Source organism: Colletotrichum aenigma (genome assembly GCF_013390185.1).
Source record: "Colletotrichum aenigma strain Cg56 chromosome Unknown KSG_Cg56_contig08, whole genome shotgun sequence".
NCBI lineage: Eukaryota > Fungi > Ascomycota > Sordariomycetes > Glomerellales > Glomerellaceae > Colletotrichum > Colletotrichum aenigma.
The window spans coordinates 779,464-794,313 of record NW_023500914.1 but is presented as its reverse complement, the minus strand read 5'-3'; the positions used below and the strand labels follow the sequence as shown (position 1 = coordinate 794,313).

Here is a 14,850-nt window from a genome sequence, read left to right as displayed (position 1 = left end):
GGAGCACTACCAGAACTCTGAGGGGGATTGAGGCAGATTTCGCCTTTCCCAGAGTTGCGGCAAACACCCGATGTACGAGAAACAAGCATTTTTTTTCCACGATCCAGTGACAACGGCATACCACGGTTCCTGGGTGCCGGTGGCTGAAATAGTGAAACTTAGTTCGCGGCATTGAGAAGAATTGAGCTTGTTTTGGCACGAAGGCTCTAAGCTCTGTTGAGACGAAGACATACCCCTTCTCGCGTTTTAAAACTAGTCGTGTCTCTATATTGCATAAGAGTAGCCGGTAATTGAATAAATGCGACCACCTAACCCTTTTTTCAGGGGATCACGGACTGGAGGGAGATCCATGCGGGCGCAACAAAGCATATCTGGAGACCCCATGTAACTGCGGGCTTTCTTTAACTTCATTAGATCTTCAATTATATGATTGGTCAGAATATGGTTTGATCTCCTATGGTGTTATTTGGTTGGGCGAAACCGAGTCCCAGTCCACACGAAGGGGACGGATGGCTCCTTTGTACATGCGGGGGAAGAAGCCCACTCACATGGTACAGCATACATGGATGTGAGAAGAACGGATGATGCAGGATGACTTCCCAAGAAGATCCGAATTTGTAAGTAGTTCACCGTCACTGGTTGCAGTTGGGATATGTCACAACGATCTTTCCCCTCCGCCGCGTGTGCCTGGAGACGTCAGCCGGTTTTGTTTGATTTTGACGTCTGTTGATATGCTGTTTTACCCAAACATATACATTTCCTTCTAATTTGAACTTGGTTTCTTCTTTCATCGTCTTCAAAAAACTCCAGCGCTGGAAGCAGGCCTTCTCAACCGTTACATCGCACGACATCGTCCATTTTAGTGGCGTCTCCCATCAAATTCGCCGCGATGGATATGAGTAACATGGGCGGCATGTCCATGGACATGGGCATGAACATGTTCCAGACGACAAACATCGAGCTGGCTCGTGATTTTTGGATCATCATTGGAAGCGTCCTCGGCAGTATCGCCGTGTTGCGGCTGTTGAGTCTGTACCAGTCACGTACCAGGTAGGTACGCCTTTATCTTCTGTTTTTGTGTATGATACGGTGAGAACACTTATCAACTGTAGTCTTTCTCGTCATCGTTTTACTTGATGGCTGATTCAGAAATTTTACAGACTTCGCCGCCTTACTTCAGGATCCATCCGACATCCTACTCGACCAATCAATGGTTCCCAGAAGGTCTTTGCAACGATGACAGCCCTCTCCAGAGAGATGAGCTATCCGCAGCTTTTCATCAGCAAAGCATGGCTTTCCTGGATGAGACCACCGCCGTTAGGTCGTTCTCTGGTATTGCTGGTTTACTGGATCATAATCGCATACATGATGGCGGCTGGGACAGCCATCTCGGACGGATACTTCTGGGAGCGTATTGGCTTTCGTAACGCCTGGATTGCCACCATGCAAGTGCCGCTAGTCTACCTCTTGGCGTCTAAGTACAGCATCTTTGGCCTCGTCGTTGGCTCCGGCCACGAGCGCCTGAACTGGCTTCATCGGTGGGTGGCGCGCACTCTACTACTCTCGGCAACGGTTCACGGGTTCTACTTCTACGCCGAATGGGTTCTCGCCGACATGGTTGAGTTGCAGATATCGATGATGGGCCCCATGATCCGGTATGGCTTTGCGGCTTGGGCAGTCTTAGCCTTGCAGTTTATCACTTCTCTCGGCCCACTCAGGTCTCTCTGCTACGAGCTCTTTGTAGCGCAACACGCCATAAGCGCGGTAGTTTTCCTCTGGCTTCTTTACGTCCATGTTCCCAGCTACGCGCAGGCAGCTATCTGGGTCTCGGTAGCAGCTCTTGCCTCCGATCGACTTGGAAGAACAGTACTGCTCGTTCGTAACAACTTCCAGATGAGCGCGGGACGGCGGCTCGGTCATCCCGCTCGCATCAAGATTTCAGGATTGCAGACAACGGTCCTGACCATTGAGAACATCGACTTTAGCTGGAAGCCAGGCCAGCACATTTATCTCTGGCTACCAGGGGTTGGACCGACGCAGACTCATCCATACACCATCGCTGGTGTAAATCAATCAACAGACAAGGAGAAAAAGACGCGAAACAATAGTATGCATTTAGTTGTACGCAAGCACGCGGGCTTCTCGCGCAGACTTCATCGCTTCGCCTCTCAGAACGATGCCCAATCTAAGGTTTTGACGGCCTTTGTTATGGGTCCCTATGGACATCCACCTGCAAGTAGCCATTACGAGACTTTAGTCCTCATTGCGGCCTCTACTGGCGCCTCCTTTACTCTTTCCATGCTGGAGGGCGTTATGACAACAGACAAGAAAAGTTGCGTAACGCGGGTTGACTTTCTTATCATGGCTAAGGAAGCAGACGAGATCTCATTTTACGTTGAGCGTCTGCAAGAGTTGAAATCTATGGTGGGACGAGGAAGCAACTGTATGGAGTTGAACGTTCAAATTGCGGTAACGGGCGGCGTAACATCTGCGTCCTCGTCAGACTTGACGCGGTTGGTCAAAGACAGACCTTCGTCTTTTGCATCAGGCGATTACGATATAGAGGCCGAAAAAGCGGCCACGAAGTTCTCAGCGATGACTGACGTTGAAACTGATGGCGCCCGTCAGGCGTACAATAACAACGGGGCCAGATCTTCAGCGAAGATCAACCTCTCAACCTCGCGGCCGGACATCTCGAGCTTTATACGAGAACCTATTGAAGCTGCCGGCGGGGAATCCTTGGTTGTTGTTTGTGGTGGCTCGTCTCTAGTCGCTACGGTTAGAAATTGTGTCGCCCGACTCTCAGACGAGAGAGCCGTACACAAAGGTACTGGGGCGCAAGGGATCTGTCTACATGCAGAGCAGTATGGGTTCTGATCTTGGGTCTAGAAGGCTAGAGGGTCAGCAAAATGAAACAGTCATAATTGAAACGGATACTGATGCAATAAGCACTGATCAGAGCGTAGAAGGAATTAAACTATAGCATGTGTCATTATGCGTCTTCGAACTGAGCAGAAAGCAATTCCCCTAAACTTGGGCGGAAGCTACTTGGGTATCGACAGACGTAAATTCGCCGAATATCAAGGACGCATGATTCGATTTTCTATTTCTGGCATTTCAGACTCATGAAGTCACTGATCAGGTGCCTAAGGTACGATTTCCTTTACATGACAGTCACAACCTCATTTGAAGTCGAACGTTGGTCTTACTGCAACATTAACACAAATCTTCCCACTCTTTCTTTGTAAAGTATTTCATTCCAAGGACATAAGACATGTACTTTTCGTCGGCCTTGTCATCCAGATCCTATGGTCACCTATGACAAATACGTAGCTGCTTAGGGCGAGATGCAGTCGCCCAGACGGCCCAGTACGGAGCGATTGCTGACTTGGGCCTATCAAAGTATCTATGACCAACCAACTCTCGCGGGCCAGACTGCTCATTCTGACTGGGTGAATGGAAGCGTCGGCGGCCGGCGGCGCCCGAAGGCCCTGCGGCTGCGGAAGGTAAGTAGTTTTCCTTGTCTGTTGCTTGGTTATCATCGATGTGTCTGTGACTGATATGTGAACATGAAGACCGGGATCGTGCTGCTTACTTTGCAGTGATCAACAATGCAAGCCATAAACTTGATCAAGACGTCTGGCTCAAATATCAAATGTTTGGCGCTGGAGGTCTACCAAGACAGAATTAGGGATAGGGGCTGGAGCCACGGTCCGTCACTCATTTAGCGGGTTTCGAATAAGTAAACGAAGACGCCGAGCTGTCCGGTAAATTTTTCGGTGACCGTGATGTCTTTGAGTGGCTGGATAGCCGTCCACGCAAAGTACCCTGCAGGAGCGAAATACTACAGCGATTGATGCTGTAGCCACTTCAGGTACAACTTTCATGAACATCTTCAGAATCGTTAGCGGGGCAATGGTAGTTCCGGTAGTTCGGCGTGCGACGACCTGTCGACAGCTAATTTGGCACGTTCACAATGTCATAAACTGAGGATTACTCGGCCTCGTGCAAATCCCGGCATGGCGCAAGCACTTTTGCCAGGAATTCAACCATCGCAACAAGCCAGTCATGTTCAGTCTGTGGAGTTTGGCAACTCAAAAGTACGAATTTCATCACTGAAGGTATACAATGTTGAGCGGAATTGGCCCAATCGCTGATGCCAGCATGCCGGACAAGCGGAAGCAAGCCGATGTGGTGGGAATTCTGCGCTGTAGATCACTGCAGCTTGAGCGTCAACAGGGCCAACAGAAACCAAAGCACTGAAGGTACCGTGCAGACGGACAGGGACAACGCCTCTATCCAAAACGTCCACATGAAGTAAGGAAATTGGTTAGGTTTCCAAAGCGTTTAATTCTTCGCTTTCCTGTGTCTAAGAGTCAACTATGAACCCCGATTTAGTTCAGGCATCAAGCAGGGCTGGTCTTGGCCTCACCGCCTTGTTGCAATTGCTGTTGTGGCTGTTTGATTTTCGGGGTTGCCGTGACCATTTTGACGCACGAAGGATGATCTGGGCTTGGAGACCACTGTTCTGGAAGAGCACACATGCGCTTACAGGCCGCATTGAGACTGTGATGCCACCCAGTCCCAAATCAGAACATGGTGTCGTAATCACACTCTGGCCTTTCTGCTCGAAAAGAAGCCAACAATGGCCGACTGAGAAACGGCATCTGCAAGTTCTGTTTCAATGGGCTACATCCTGAAGATCCTTCAGAGCCACTCTGCACGTCTGGAAGCAAGGCTACTGAGAATTGGCCAATGAACGAACCAAAATGCATCTCTGCGTCGAGGCCTGTGATTCCATGGGGTACGTATGCCTCGGCGGGATGGCAACCCCCTGTCTTGTTATCCGAATAGGTCCTTCAGCTGTGATACAGCGCGATGGTCATCGAATTCGGAGCGGCCTCGGCCATGTGCATCCGTGTTCGGTTCAAGTTGAAAACTGTGAGATGCGTTAGCAAGAGATCCTACTAGCCTTGACCTTCCCGGAAACGGAGGCTCTTGGGCGAACCATCTTTAGTCTGCATCAGTTGTTTTGCTCATGAATTTTCAGCTATCTGAAGAACGCGAGAAGGCAGCTTTGAGTGAGCCCACACCTCCTCTAGGACTCTAGGCAGCAGCAGCTAGCAGACGACGCCGTGTTTTTGAGGCTGCCCATGATAGGGCAATCCGAATTTTGTGCCTATTCCAAGCATTTGTTCGTGCCCAACGATCCCGTAGGGCTTTCATCTTTGTAACAAATCGCGCCCAACGCTATGATGATGATTGTGAAGTGTGATCCGAATCGCCCATTCCCCGACGACAGTTAAGAGGCCGCTGGTAGTAAACGCCTGTTGTCCCTAAGACGATGTTTCGAGGACATCCTCCAAAGGTATTAATACAGTTCTCCTCGCTGTCTCGCCCCTGAAGTCTTTTCGATGAGCAAAGTCATTTTTCTCTTGACGTTGAAACAAAGACAGACATAGTCTCGAGTAGCTCAAAGCGCACACTTGCCGATCTCCAACAGCAGAAAGGCACTTCGGGCCAGAATAATCGAGGTTCCATGTCTTACCCCCACCAACCTTACGACGCCCAGCAAATGGCGAACTCGCCGCCACAGCCCATACCTTGTCATTCTTCATCGCACCACTTTGGTATGGGCCACGCACAGACTGGCAACCCCCATTCATCCCCGCAGAACGCAGCAGCTGGCCAGCCCGATGGATATTGGTATCAGCCGGCGGCACAGCAGCACATGGACTGGAATGCAACTTTGCCTTCTCAGCCTTATGGAGGGAGCGGGAACGATTTCAGCACCGCACAGCCTGACCCCGCCATGGGTGATGCGATTCCCGGCGCGTACTATTCGTCGAGCATGCAGTCGGCCTCCACAGCTTTCACAGTCGGAACCCCGTCATCCCAGGATTTCAGGCACATGGGCGCTTGGAATCCACCTGGGGCCAACTTTGATATCGTACCAGCTCAAGAAGATCCCCGCGGCCGTGACCCAATACAATTGAACTTGCAAAATCTCCCAGGGAGATCCGAAAGATCGATGTCGACTTATGTCAACAGACCTAGCAGGTATGAGTTTCTTCCAGCATCTTGGAGGCTCTCTAACTGAAGTCGCAGTCCAAATCATGATGAGAAGAAGAAAAAGAAGAAACACTCAAAGTCCAGCCATCGTCAAAAGTAAAGAATAAAGAAGGGGGTATGGGAGAATATAGGATATGGCATGGCATGAGCCATGAACTCACTCATCATAGCATTTCGACGTCACCTACATTGAGGAAGGAAAACCTGGTTTCTGTTGTTGTCTTACCCCCGGCGGCGTGAAAAGTTTTTGTTTGGCATTTTGAGGAGAGCTGTACTAGTAGTTGTCGGTCAGTGCAGTCGAAAAGTCGTAATATTGCATACCTAAAATCATTCTGGTCAAGCATCTGAGTTGATGTCAAGATTAAAATGCTGTGAAAAGGAGAGTGGGCGCTAGTGAGTTATCAGACCGCGAGCGACCTTCCATTATGATCAGTAAACGAACATGCACTACGAATAGCCCTCTATATCAAAACACCATGCCGACTCCTTTTCGACCCGGCGAATAGACTTCACCCTGGTGCTTTTCAAGCTAGATTATTGATCAGTCCCATTATCTTACTTCCTAGCTTGTGGTCATACCACGGCTACCTGGCCAATGAGGTGGAGTAGCAAGGTGAGGCGAGCATTTGTTGAACCCTGTTCCCGCCCTGACAACTTTGACTCGTCCTTAGTGACTAGCGGCTCCGTTGTCCATATATCACTGCTCTTTTCATTGGTTAGGTCGTCAATTTTTCCCGATGTTCACGATGGGCCATCACGCGCGCCGAGACCTCACGGGTCCACACAAGACCCCTGGAGATAGCTTCAGTTGCTTAGACCATCTCGACTGACAGGCTGAGGGTTTCCTACTCGTACGACAACACCATAAGTGTGTTGGTCGGCATGCAGATTGTGGTCTGTAGGAATTGAGGGGTCAAGAGAAGGCAACGCCAACACGTCTGTTAAGTTGCATCCCATGAGACACAACGTGCCATGGCACCCTTCCCCTCCTGTTCGCGGGCGTCTGGCTTGACGGATTGATCATGTGATCACTCACAAGAAACTTTTGCCAATCACTTTGACGTCTTGTGTATGCGAGGCTATATTAAGGAGCTGCAGAAAGCCGCTGTCGCCCATAGGAACCAGTTCCTGGTCAGACCCTGACGCAACCCCTACCAAGTGCCGGCCAAAGCGCTAAACAGCATTCCACTTTCCACTGAAGTTGCCGTCAATTCAAAGTTTCCTACCTCCCGGTCCCGTGCGTTGTAATCGTACTAGTGACGGGTCGTCTATTTAGTGCGATCTTCGGTCTCCACTATCGCGGACTCCTACACTAGGATTAGACGCAATGCCATGTCTGACGTTCATTGTGGTAGTTAGCATACCAGACTTGCTCGCGAATCCATGATCATTTGTCTGGGAGACCTGTGGTATAGAGCGTGCGTATCGATTTCACAAGCTCCTGAAGTCCAATTATCAAATATCATATCTGCTATGCGTAAATCATCACTTTGATGGAATCATCACTATTTGTGGCCTACTATACGGGATATCGGGACTTAAAGGCAAATTAAAGACGGCGGAAACATCAAATATCACGCATCCATAGATATTGTCGGTTTAATGTAGTTGTTTCGGAAGATTTAGGCCTTGCGTAACCTGACTACGCTCCAACCCTTTGCTATAACTTTTGCTTGAATCCGGCTTCAACACATTCAACCAAAGCACCATATCGTTGAACCATAACGCACGAATTCTCGCCCAGTTGACACAAAGGGGCTAGCATGAAACATCTACGCATACCCTAGGTTGTTTCTGTAGTTGAGAACATTAGACTACCCATCTAACCAAAAGTAGATTCCATGGCCCAGGCTATATGACCTTGTCAATCGAGTTTATTCATGTTGAAATGGGCCTATGTTAGTTTGACGTCTTCTTAGACTTTCTACGGGAAGCCCAATTGTGCTGTAACTACTCCCATTGCAACCACCGCGTCTTTCTTCACACAACTACTGACTTCGTCGCATGTACGTACATTCCTTTTGTAAGTTACTTAATAAATACACAATTCTGCTTACTAAAGCCTTTGATGGATATCCAGTTTGCCCCCAGGACCCAATTGAGTTGCACAGACACCGTATAGCAATCCCTGCCCAGGTTTGGTATACCAGCCACAAACCTCCGTCGATGCATGTCTCATCCGCGCGACCTGGCGCAGCCGTACAAGCCTCCAGAAAGATGATTCGTTCAATGTGTTATCGTGCTAAGTATTGATGTAGAGGTGTTGCCATATATACGGAAGTCTCCCTCGGATGCACATACCTTCGCACCTGGGTATTCACGCAACGACTCACTCTCTCGCTACGCCGAGAACAACACAGCCAGGCTCCCATAGAACCATACCAGGCACCAAAAGTTGGGAAGTGGGCCCCGTATGTGTGAGTTGTATGTTGTCGGGAATTGCTGCTAGTGAAGCTCCGCCCTAGAGGCCCAACGTGGCCGGCTCCTATCCAGAGAATTGTACGCAGGCTAGCCTCATCTTGGAGCAGGGAGTGCCGGCCGAGTCTACAAGAAATTGTCATTGTGATCAAGTGAGCAGGCAAATTCTCGGCTCAGTGTGCCTCATTGTGTGTGCCATGGGGTGTGTGCAACTAAAGCTACCCTCTCGTGGTCTATACAGCGGGTATCTCTTGCAACTCGACGGCTTTGAGCCCGCTTTTGGTAAGGAATCTTTAGCGTTCTTCTACTTGCTGCGGCTATGTTCCCAGTACTTGAGATCAACTGCCAGAGAACCTGTGAGCGGGGAAGAGACATACATCCAATGGATGTTTCCAGGCTTCGTTTGGGCAGGGATGTGGGCTTTCTCTCCGGCGCCATGCAGAAGAGCCCAACTTTCAGGGTGTCTCTCATGTGCGCCAGCCACAATGAAGTACGACGTATGGTATGCCCTTCAGGAAGCTAGCCGTCTTTGAGAAGTCCTGCAGAAATTCAGCCCATGACTAGTCAGCCTAGGGTGTTCTGAGGGGGGGCGAGGGCATCATGCAGAGGGGAACTCGAACTGAGACAAGTCCCGATTGTTAGCATCAGAGGTCACAGGTTACTTTCATTTCACCGTTGGGCTCTCTGCTACAAAGGTTGCCTTACTAGTCGACGTCTTAGTGTGATGCGTGCAGCCCCATCATATTTGATGGATAGCACTGCATCCACCAGAACACAGTGGCAGCAGAGCCACAAGACGGTGAGCCTGCATCCTTGTCACCTTGCAACGGTAGGTCCAGCACATAAGGGGTACTGAAATGACGAATGAGTAAACATATGTGCGGATGCATCGGCCACGATGACTTTCGTCATAACTCACGAGATGAGAGGTTAGGCAGACTCGCATCTCCGATGGCAAAAGGGTGAGAGCCGTTGTCCCTCAGCGGCCTCACCAGAAAAATATCAAATCAGTACAAAGAGCGACACTCACACTGCCGCCTGGCTATTCCACATAATAAATCGTTTGGGTGTCTACTAACAAATGTGAGCTCCAGGAAACTGGCCTTGGGCCCCCAAATATCAGCCATCCACCACTCCAAGCTGAAGATGTTGCAACCCAAACATCGAATTGCCAGCTATCAGTGTACAGCCAAGACATCAAGCCATGTTTCAATGGTGGTCAATCGCGGTTCAGCCATGTGAGTAGGCCTGTTAACCCCCTCGATGTTCAGCCCTTCTAAGCCTGCGCGCAGATTATCTCAGGGATGTGAACCTACGGAGAAGACGGCATTTTCTGACACGGCAGTGTGGCAACCATCAACGTACATCAGAGAGTATGTCGAAGAGAGACAGAGAAGCTACAGGAGGCTTGCATGTCACGCCACCCCAGAGCAAGTGATCGACGAAAAGAGGAAGGCTGCCGCAAATACCTTGCAAGCCTTTTGCGATGCCATGTGCGGAGAGGTTACCGCCGCCCCCTTTTGCGTTGATGAATGCAGACGTCAATCCACTGAAAATAAATTGGAAAACGACGGAAGTCCTAGTACCCGGGTTCGTCAAGTTTAGAGGTAACGTCATGTTCACACGTTGTAAGTGAAAGGACGCTCCTCAAGAAACCCACTGACAAGGCTCTTCCAGGATTCTGATCCTTGCGCAACGTCTCACCTGCCATTTTAAGACTTCAGCTGCAGCCTTCTGCGATGACAGCCGGCCACCTTGCCGCCTGGCGGTGGTGTAAACGGGGCACATGGATTCAATGTTTGCAGTTCGGCGCGGCGGCTCCTCGAATCACGCAATTAAGTCAAACAAAGTCAGTGTTCGGCAGCTTTGGCTCGGAACTCCGGCGCAAAAAGCACACGGAGGTCCAGTACTATTGACTAAAATCCGTAATGATGGCCCAGATCTATTCTTGATCAACGTGATCCGTGGGCTTGGGACCGGGCAATCTCATTTAGCTATTCCCGGCGGTGAACAATCGGGCTTTCGGGGGTGAAACATGCGGAGGCATGGCTCGGGACGGGGATATCAATTCGCTTGTTGGAAAGAGAGACAAGGGAACTTGGCGGGCGCGACGCTGTGCCGCTGGCTGGGCCATGTGCATCACCTGAGACCGCATGGCCAAGCTGCACGTGGTTAATATTGAATCCTGCAATCTGGTCCACTGCAATCTCGGGTAGGGAAAGAGCTTACAGTGCATCGGTCCCTCTTTGTACAAGATCATCAAATGGGCGGCCGCTTTTTCAGGCTTTCGGGGTTCTTGTACTCATAAAGATTCAATCTCTCTCAGGAGTCTCGGCCCGACCAGACTTTTGAAATCAATGGCGTATTTCTGCTTGGTTTGAGTATCGTAGAAGGCGATAAAACGGGTGGTGGTGATGGTGTCGGGGCCAACATCCAACGGCCAATAATCCCCGCTCGCGTGCTGCTCGTGTTACACTGATGGAACCCGATTAAGACTGACATCTTGCAAACATGCATGCAAGTATCAGCTCGGTTCACCGTTTACAGAAGCTGACGGTAGATGGATGGACGCCACGAGCCATACCTGAAGATTGGTTTCCAGCGGCCAGAGCGGCTGGAGATTTTGTTTCCTTACCAACTGCGGCCGAAGGTGTTTCTGCGCCCATTACGGATCCAGGTTGTGTAGGTCGCGAAAGATCCTGGCCCTTCTGGGGCGCGGTACCAGATGAGTCGAGATCTCAGCCTGATCTGGCTGTTCCTACTTGAATGACAGACACCCATGCTTATTTCTGATTTCCCTTCCTGGACTTTCAACGTTCGACGAACACCAGACACTGACAACTTGAAGAAATCATGCCATACGAAAAGGCTGAAGGAATGTCCCCGATGTGACCTCGGACTTTGGACAACAGGCCTTACAAACAAGCACCCTTGTCCCAAGCACCAACAACAGGGGTCGAAAATCGGGTCCCATCACAGAGAGGAATGCAGTGCACGGGACATATCACACAGATCAATCTTCAAGCCTGCCGTGATCACCCCGCTACCGGGATCAGATAATTAGGGAAGGGCCCCCAAGAGCTTACTCGGCGCTGAAACGACCTGGGCCGTTGGGGTCGGAACCCCAGCTTTGAGCCAGGTTTCCCAGATTTTATTTCGGCGACTCCGTTCCCTCGTTCTTCTACGCTCTCGGCATTGAGTTGACTGCTCCAAGTAACGTCACTGCCTTGCTAGCCCCCGCGGACCATTCTTTGCGCCGGGCCCGCGCAAGGTTGCTGATGCCTACGCAGTACGACCCGAATCGAAACGCCCTCGATGCCCACGAGATCCCCAAACAAAAGTGATAAGATGATGTAACGGTCGATTGCAAGGGCACGCCTGTGTTCAAACGAGATATGCATGGGGCGGTCTGACGGGGGGACGAGCAGGCAGTCAAGTTTCCAGCACCGCTCGTCGGTCGGTGAGGAGCACTGCCTCTACATCGCCTGCCAACTGGTCTTATTCCACACGAAGCAGGGCACCAGTATCAGCTTCCTGACTTACGTCCGTACTTGAGAAGATCGCCGTACAAGCTGATGCTACTCGCAGTCTGCCTCGCCGACCTCAGACAGTGTTTTGACCTTTCATAAGTGAAGCTGCTGGACTGACATCGCCGACCTAGCCTACCTACACAGCCAGGCTACCGTTTAGCACCCAGAATCGTCATTCTATCCCGCTCTTCATCGTGGACACACCCTAGCAGACCAGGGTTTCCATGGAGCTGATTTCCAGACGCACGACCCGGCTACCGGGAACCCAAGCACGAATGCACACCGGCGGCTAGGATTCCCGGCTGGGCCCCTGAATTGAAACTATACCATATCCACACGATGCCAGATGTAATCCGGCCTTGCTTTTTGACCTGTCATCAACGTCGCTTCGTTTACCGTACTTTGAATTGAGGCAGCAGGTAAATCGGTAGGCTGAGCAGGCTATGGGGTCAGAGCTTTCTTCATCAGGTAGAAGCATTTCACCTTTAGCACTGCGTATATCTATCATTCAATTGTGAAGACGCTCTAGAGAATGTTGAACTCATTATCCTCAAACCTATTCCATCTGTATCAAGAAACGGTTTCTACCACACTACCCCAAAGCTTCACTGCCACAAATCGAATTCACTTTCATCAAATCACAATGAGCACAAGGCAAACTCAGACCGTTCATGACAATGACGTTCAAGCTTATGCTGGGAGGTGAGGCTGATGTGATCTTCATCTATTTGCCGAGACTAAAGTTTGCAGTTGGTGCGGAACGCAACATGAACAAAATGCCAGAACCCATCAATCCGGTCAATACGACAGAAATACCGCTGCTTTCGTTAACGATCGGAAGCGTGAGGAGGAGAATCGCCAAAGGCTTCATGACAGAGAAGGCAGGCGTGCCCATAAGAACGATCTGAAAGACAAGATTGACGGCTTGCTGTTGCCAATGAAAGCTAGCTCCCACAAGGACACGTCTAGTCGGAACAATGACGAGTGACGAGTCCAAAAAGAAGAGGAACAGGTTATATGAGTTGATTGGTTGGAAGCTGGAGAAAACTTTCTCTGAAGCCTTGGTCTCACTGTACCCGGGTTTTCTATCTGGTTGCAGTCATTCACCTCAGTGGCGCATGTATTCTACGTAGGACCTCTTTGATTTAAGCCGGGCTGGCTGTCTCTTGTTGGTGTTTTTCTGGGGAATTGTCTTTGGATTTGCTGCACTTGGATTTCTGGATTTCTGGATTTCTGTACTGCTATCGTGTTTGGGTCAGTTTGTGTGTGTATCATTAGCAATTTTCTCATTGGATTTATCTCGTATCTCACTGATGGCAATCAATACTAAGATCATGAGACTGAACTGCAACAGCTATTTCTGTAAAATTGCTTGCTCAAAGGTTGCTGGTTTTGTGGAACTTCCAAAAGTGTCTATGAATAGGCATGGTTGTATATTCACTTGCATCAGGGACATAATGCCTGGTCCCATGTGGGTTCAACATTATCTATATTTTTGAAAAGGGCAATCGACCGAACGATATAGTGCTAAAAGATAATTCCATGCGGTTGAAGTTGAGGCGGCACTGCCTGGACCCGAGATTAATGAAATACTACTGTAGGCGCTGGGTAGCGGAGGTAGCCCTACATCAAAAGAGCGCAGGTCGATCATCTTAAGAACTTCATTCCCGATCTTAGAGTCTTTTCTTTTGCTTCAAGGCAGAATTAACTTCGCGCGCCTCAGGATAATTCCGGGTGAGACCCGCGCAAATATCTCGCTAACAACTGACTCGCCTAGCAACACGTAGATCGCCATAAGATTGATGCCCGTTACAAGAGCTTCCTGAACAATGATGACGTTGTTCTCGTCGTTCTTGTCCATCTTTAGGAGCTCTTCATATATATCTCAAAAGCCTCAATCTCATCAACAGAAGCTTGGTCATAAAATCTTTGCCTAACTTGTGGGATACTGCTGCCACCAGTAATAGTGTCAGTCGGCGATTTGGTCAAGGCTGTGAGCAACTAGAAGACCATTGTGTGTTCTTCCGCTGCAATGCGCGGGAATAATGGCCTGAAACCTGACAACTCCGTTCTAATCATCAGCTTGGAGATCGAGTAGCCAAGTTGTCTCCAAGCCCGCCTTGGTGTATGCTCGAGTAAGAGCCCCTAGCACTGGCGGACCAATAGTCGACAGCTATGCCTTTAAAGGGAGAGCCTGCGTTGACGTTTATAACATGAATTCTCATGTACAGCGGCACGCCCTCTTAATCTAGGTTCCCTCACGATAGAGCGGGTCATCTCCCTGGTAGTTACCTCAACGTAAGGTAGTAAGGGTTGTAGGTGGAACGGAGGCCAGATCACAAGACAGCGCGGAATATTAGATTTCAAAAGTGATTTCCTTCACGTTGGATTTATGAGACGCTTTTGAGCCCTTGTAGAGATCGCGGCCAATTGCGTTTCACTTGCGCATGCCAGTCGCCAGGACGTGACGTTATCGAGCTTGTGCACCAAAGATTCCACGTTTCTCCAGAGACAAGCTGCAGGAGTTGACCATAGCGGAACATTGTGGTCTTTTATGAAGAGAAAAGAATAGATCAGTTGTGCCGATGGAAGCGGCGAATTTGATGCTGATTATTCCACAGTCTATGCCTTCGGTTGAAAATGACCTGACATACCTGATTGATCCTACGCAGATTGATACGCCCAGGTGCTTCAATAAGAAATTAAGAATCCAAATGGAAAATTATTATGAATCCGATTGCGCGGCTGTCGCGGCTCTTTGCCAGGATCGGGTTCCATATACATCAAGGAGCAGCGCGGAACTAGGGTTCGCTGGCGTTGACCCGAGATG

General features: G+C 49.8%; 3 protein-coding genes across 3 annotated transcripts; all 3 read left to right on the top strand.

The window, feature by feature from the left end:
- Positions 1-889: 889 nt before the first annotated feature.
- On the top strand, positions 890-2,966 carry FRE4 (Ferric reductase transmembrane component 4; the record flags this gene model as incomplete). The annotated part of the gene is made up of 4 exons (XM_037327023.1): positions 890-1,050; positions 1,161-2,778; positions 2,890-2,900; positions 2,960-2,966. 4 exons carry the CDS (start codon positions 890-892, stop codon positions 2,964-2,966), a joined length of 1,797 nt encoding a protein of 598 aa, XP_037174300.1.
- A 2,846-nt stretch (positions 2,967-5,812) lies between these two features.
- Positions 5,813-6,172, top strand: CGCA056_v011776 (uncharacterized protein; the record flags this gene model as incomplete). The annotated part of the gene is made up of 2 exons (XM_037327022.1): positions 5,813-6,060; positions 6,109-6,172. 2 exons carry the CDS (start codon positions 5,813-5,815, stop codon positions 6,170-6,172), a joined length of 312 nt encoding a protein of 103 aa, XP_037174301.1.
- A 6,491-nt stretch (positions 6,173-12,663) lies between these two features.
- Positions 12,664-13,008, top strand: CGCA056_v011775 (uncharacterized protein; the record flags this gene model as incomplete). The annotated part of the gene is made up of 2 exons (XM_037327021.1): positions 12,664-12,722; positions 12,771-13,008. The coding sequence occupies 2 exons, from the start codon at positions 12,664-12,666 to the stop codon at positions 13,006-13,008; spliced, it is 297 nt and encodes a 98-aa protein (XP_037174302.1).
- Between the last annotated feature and the right edge of the window lie 1,842 nt (positions 13,009-14,850).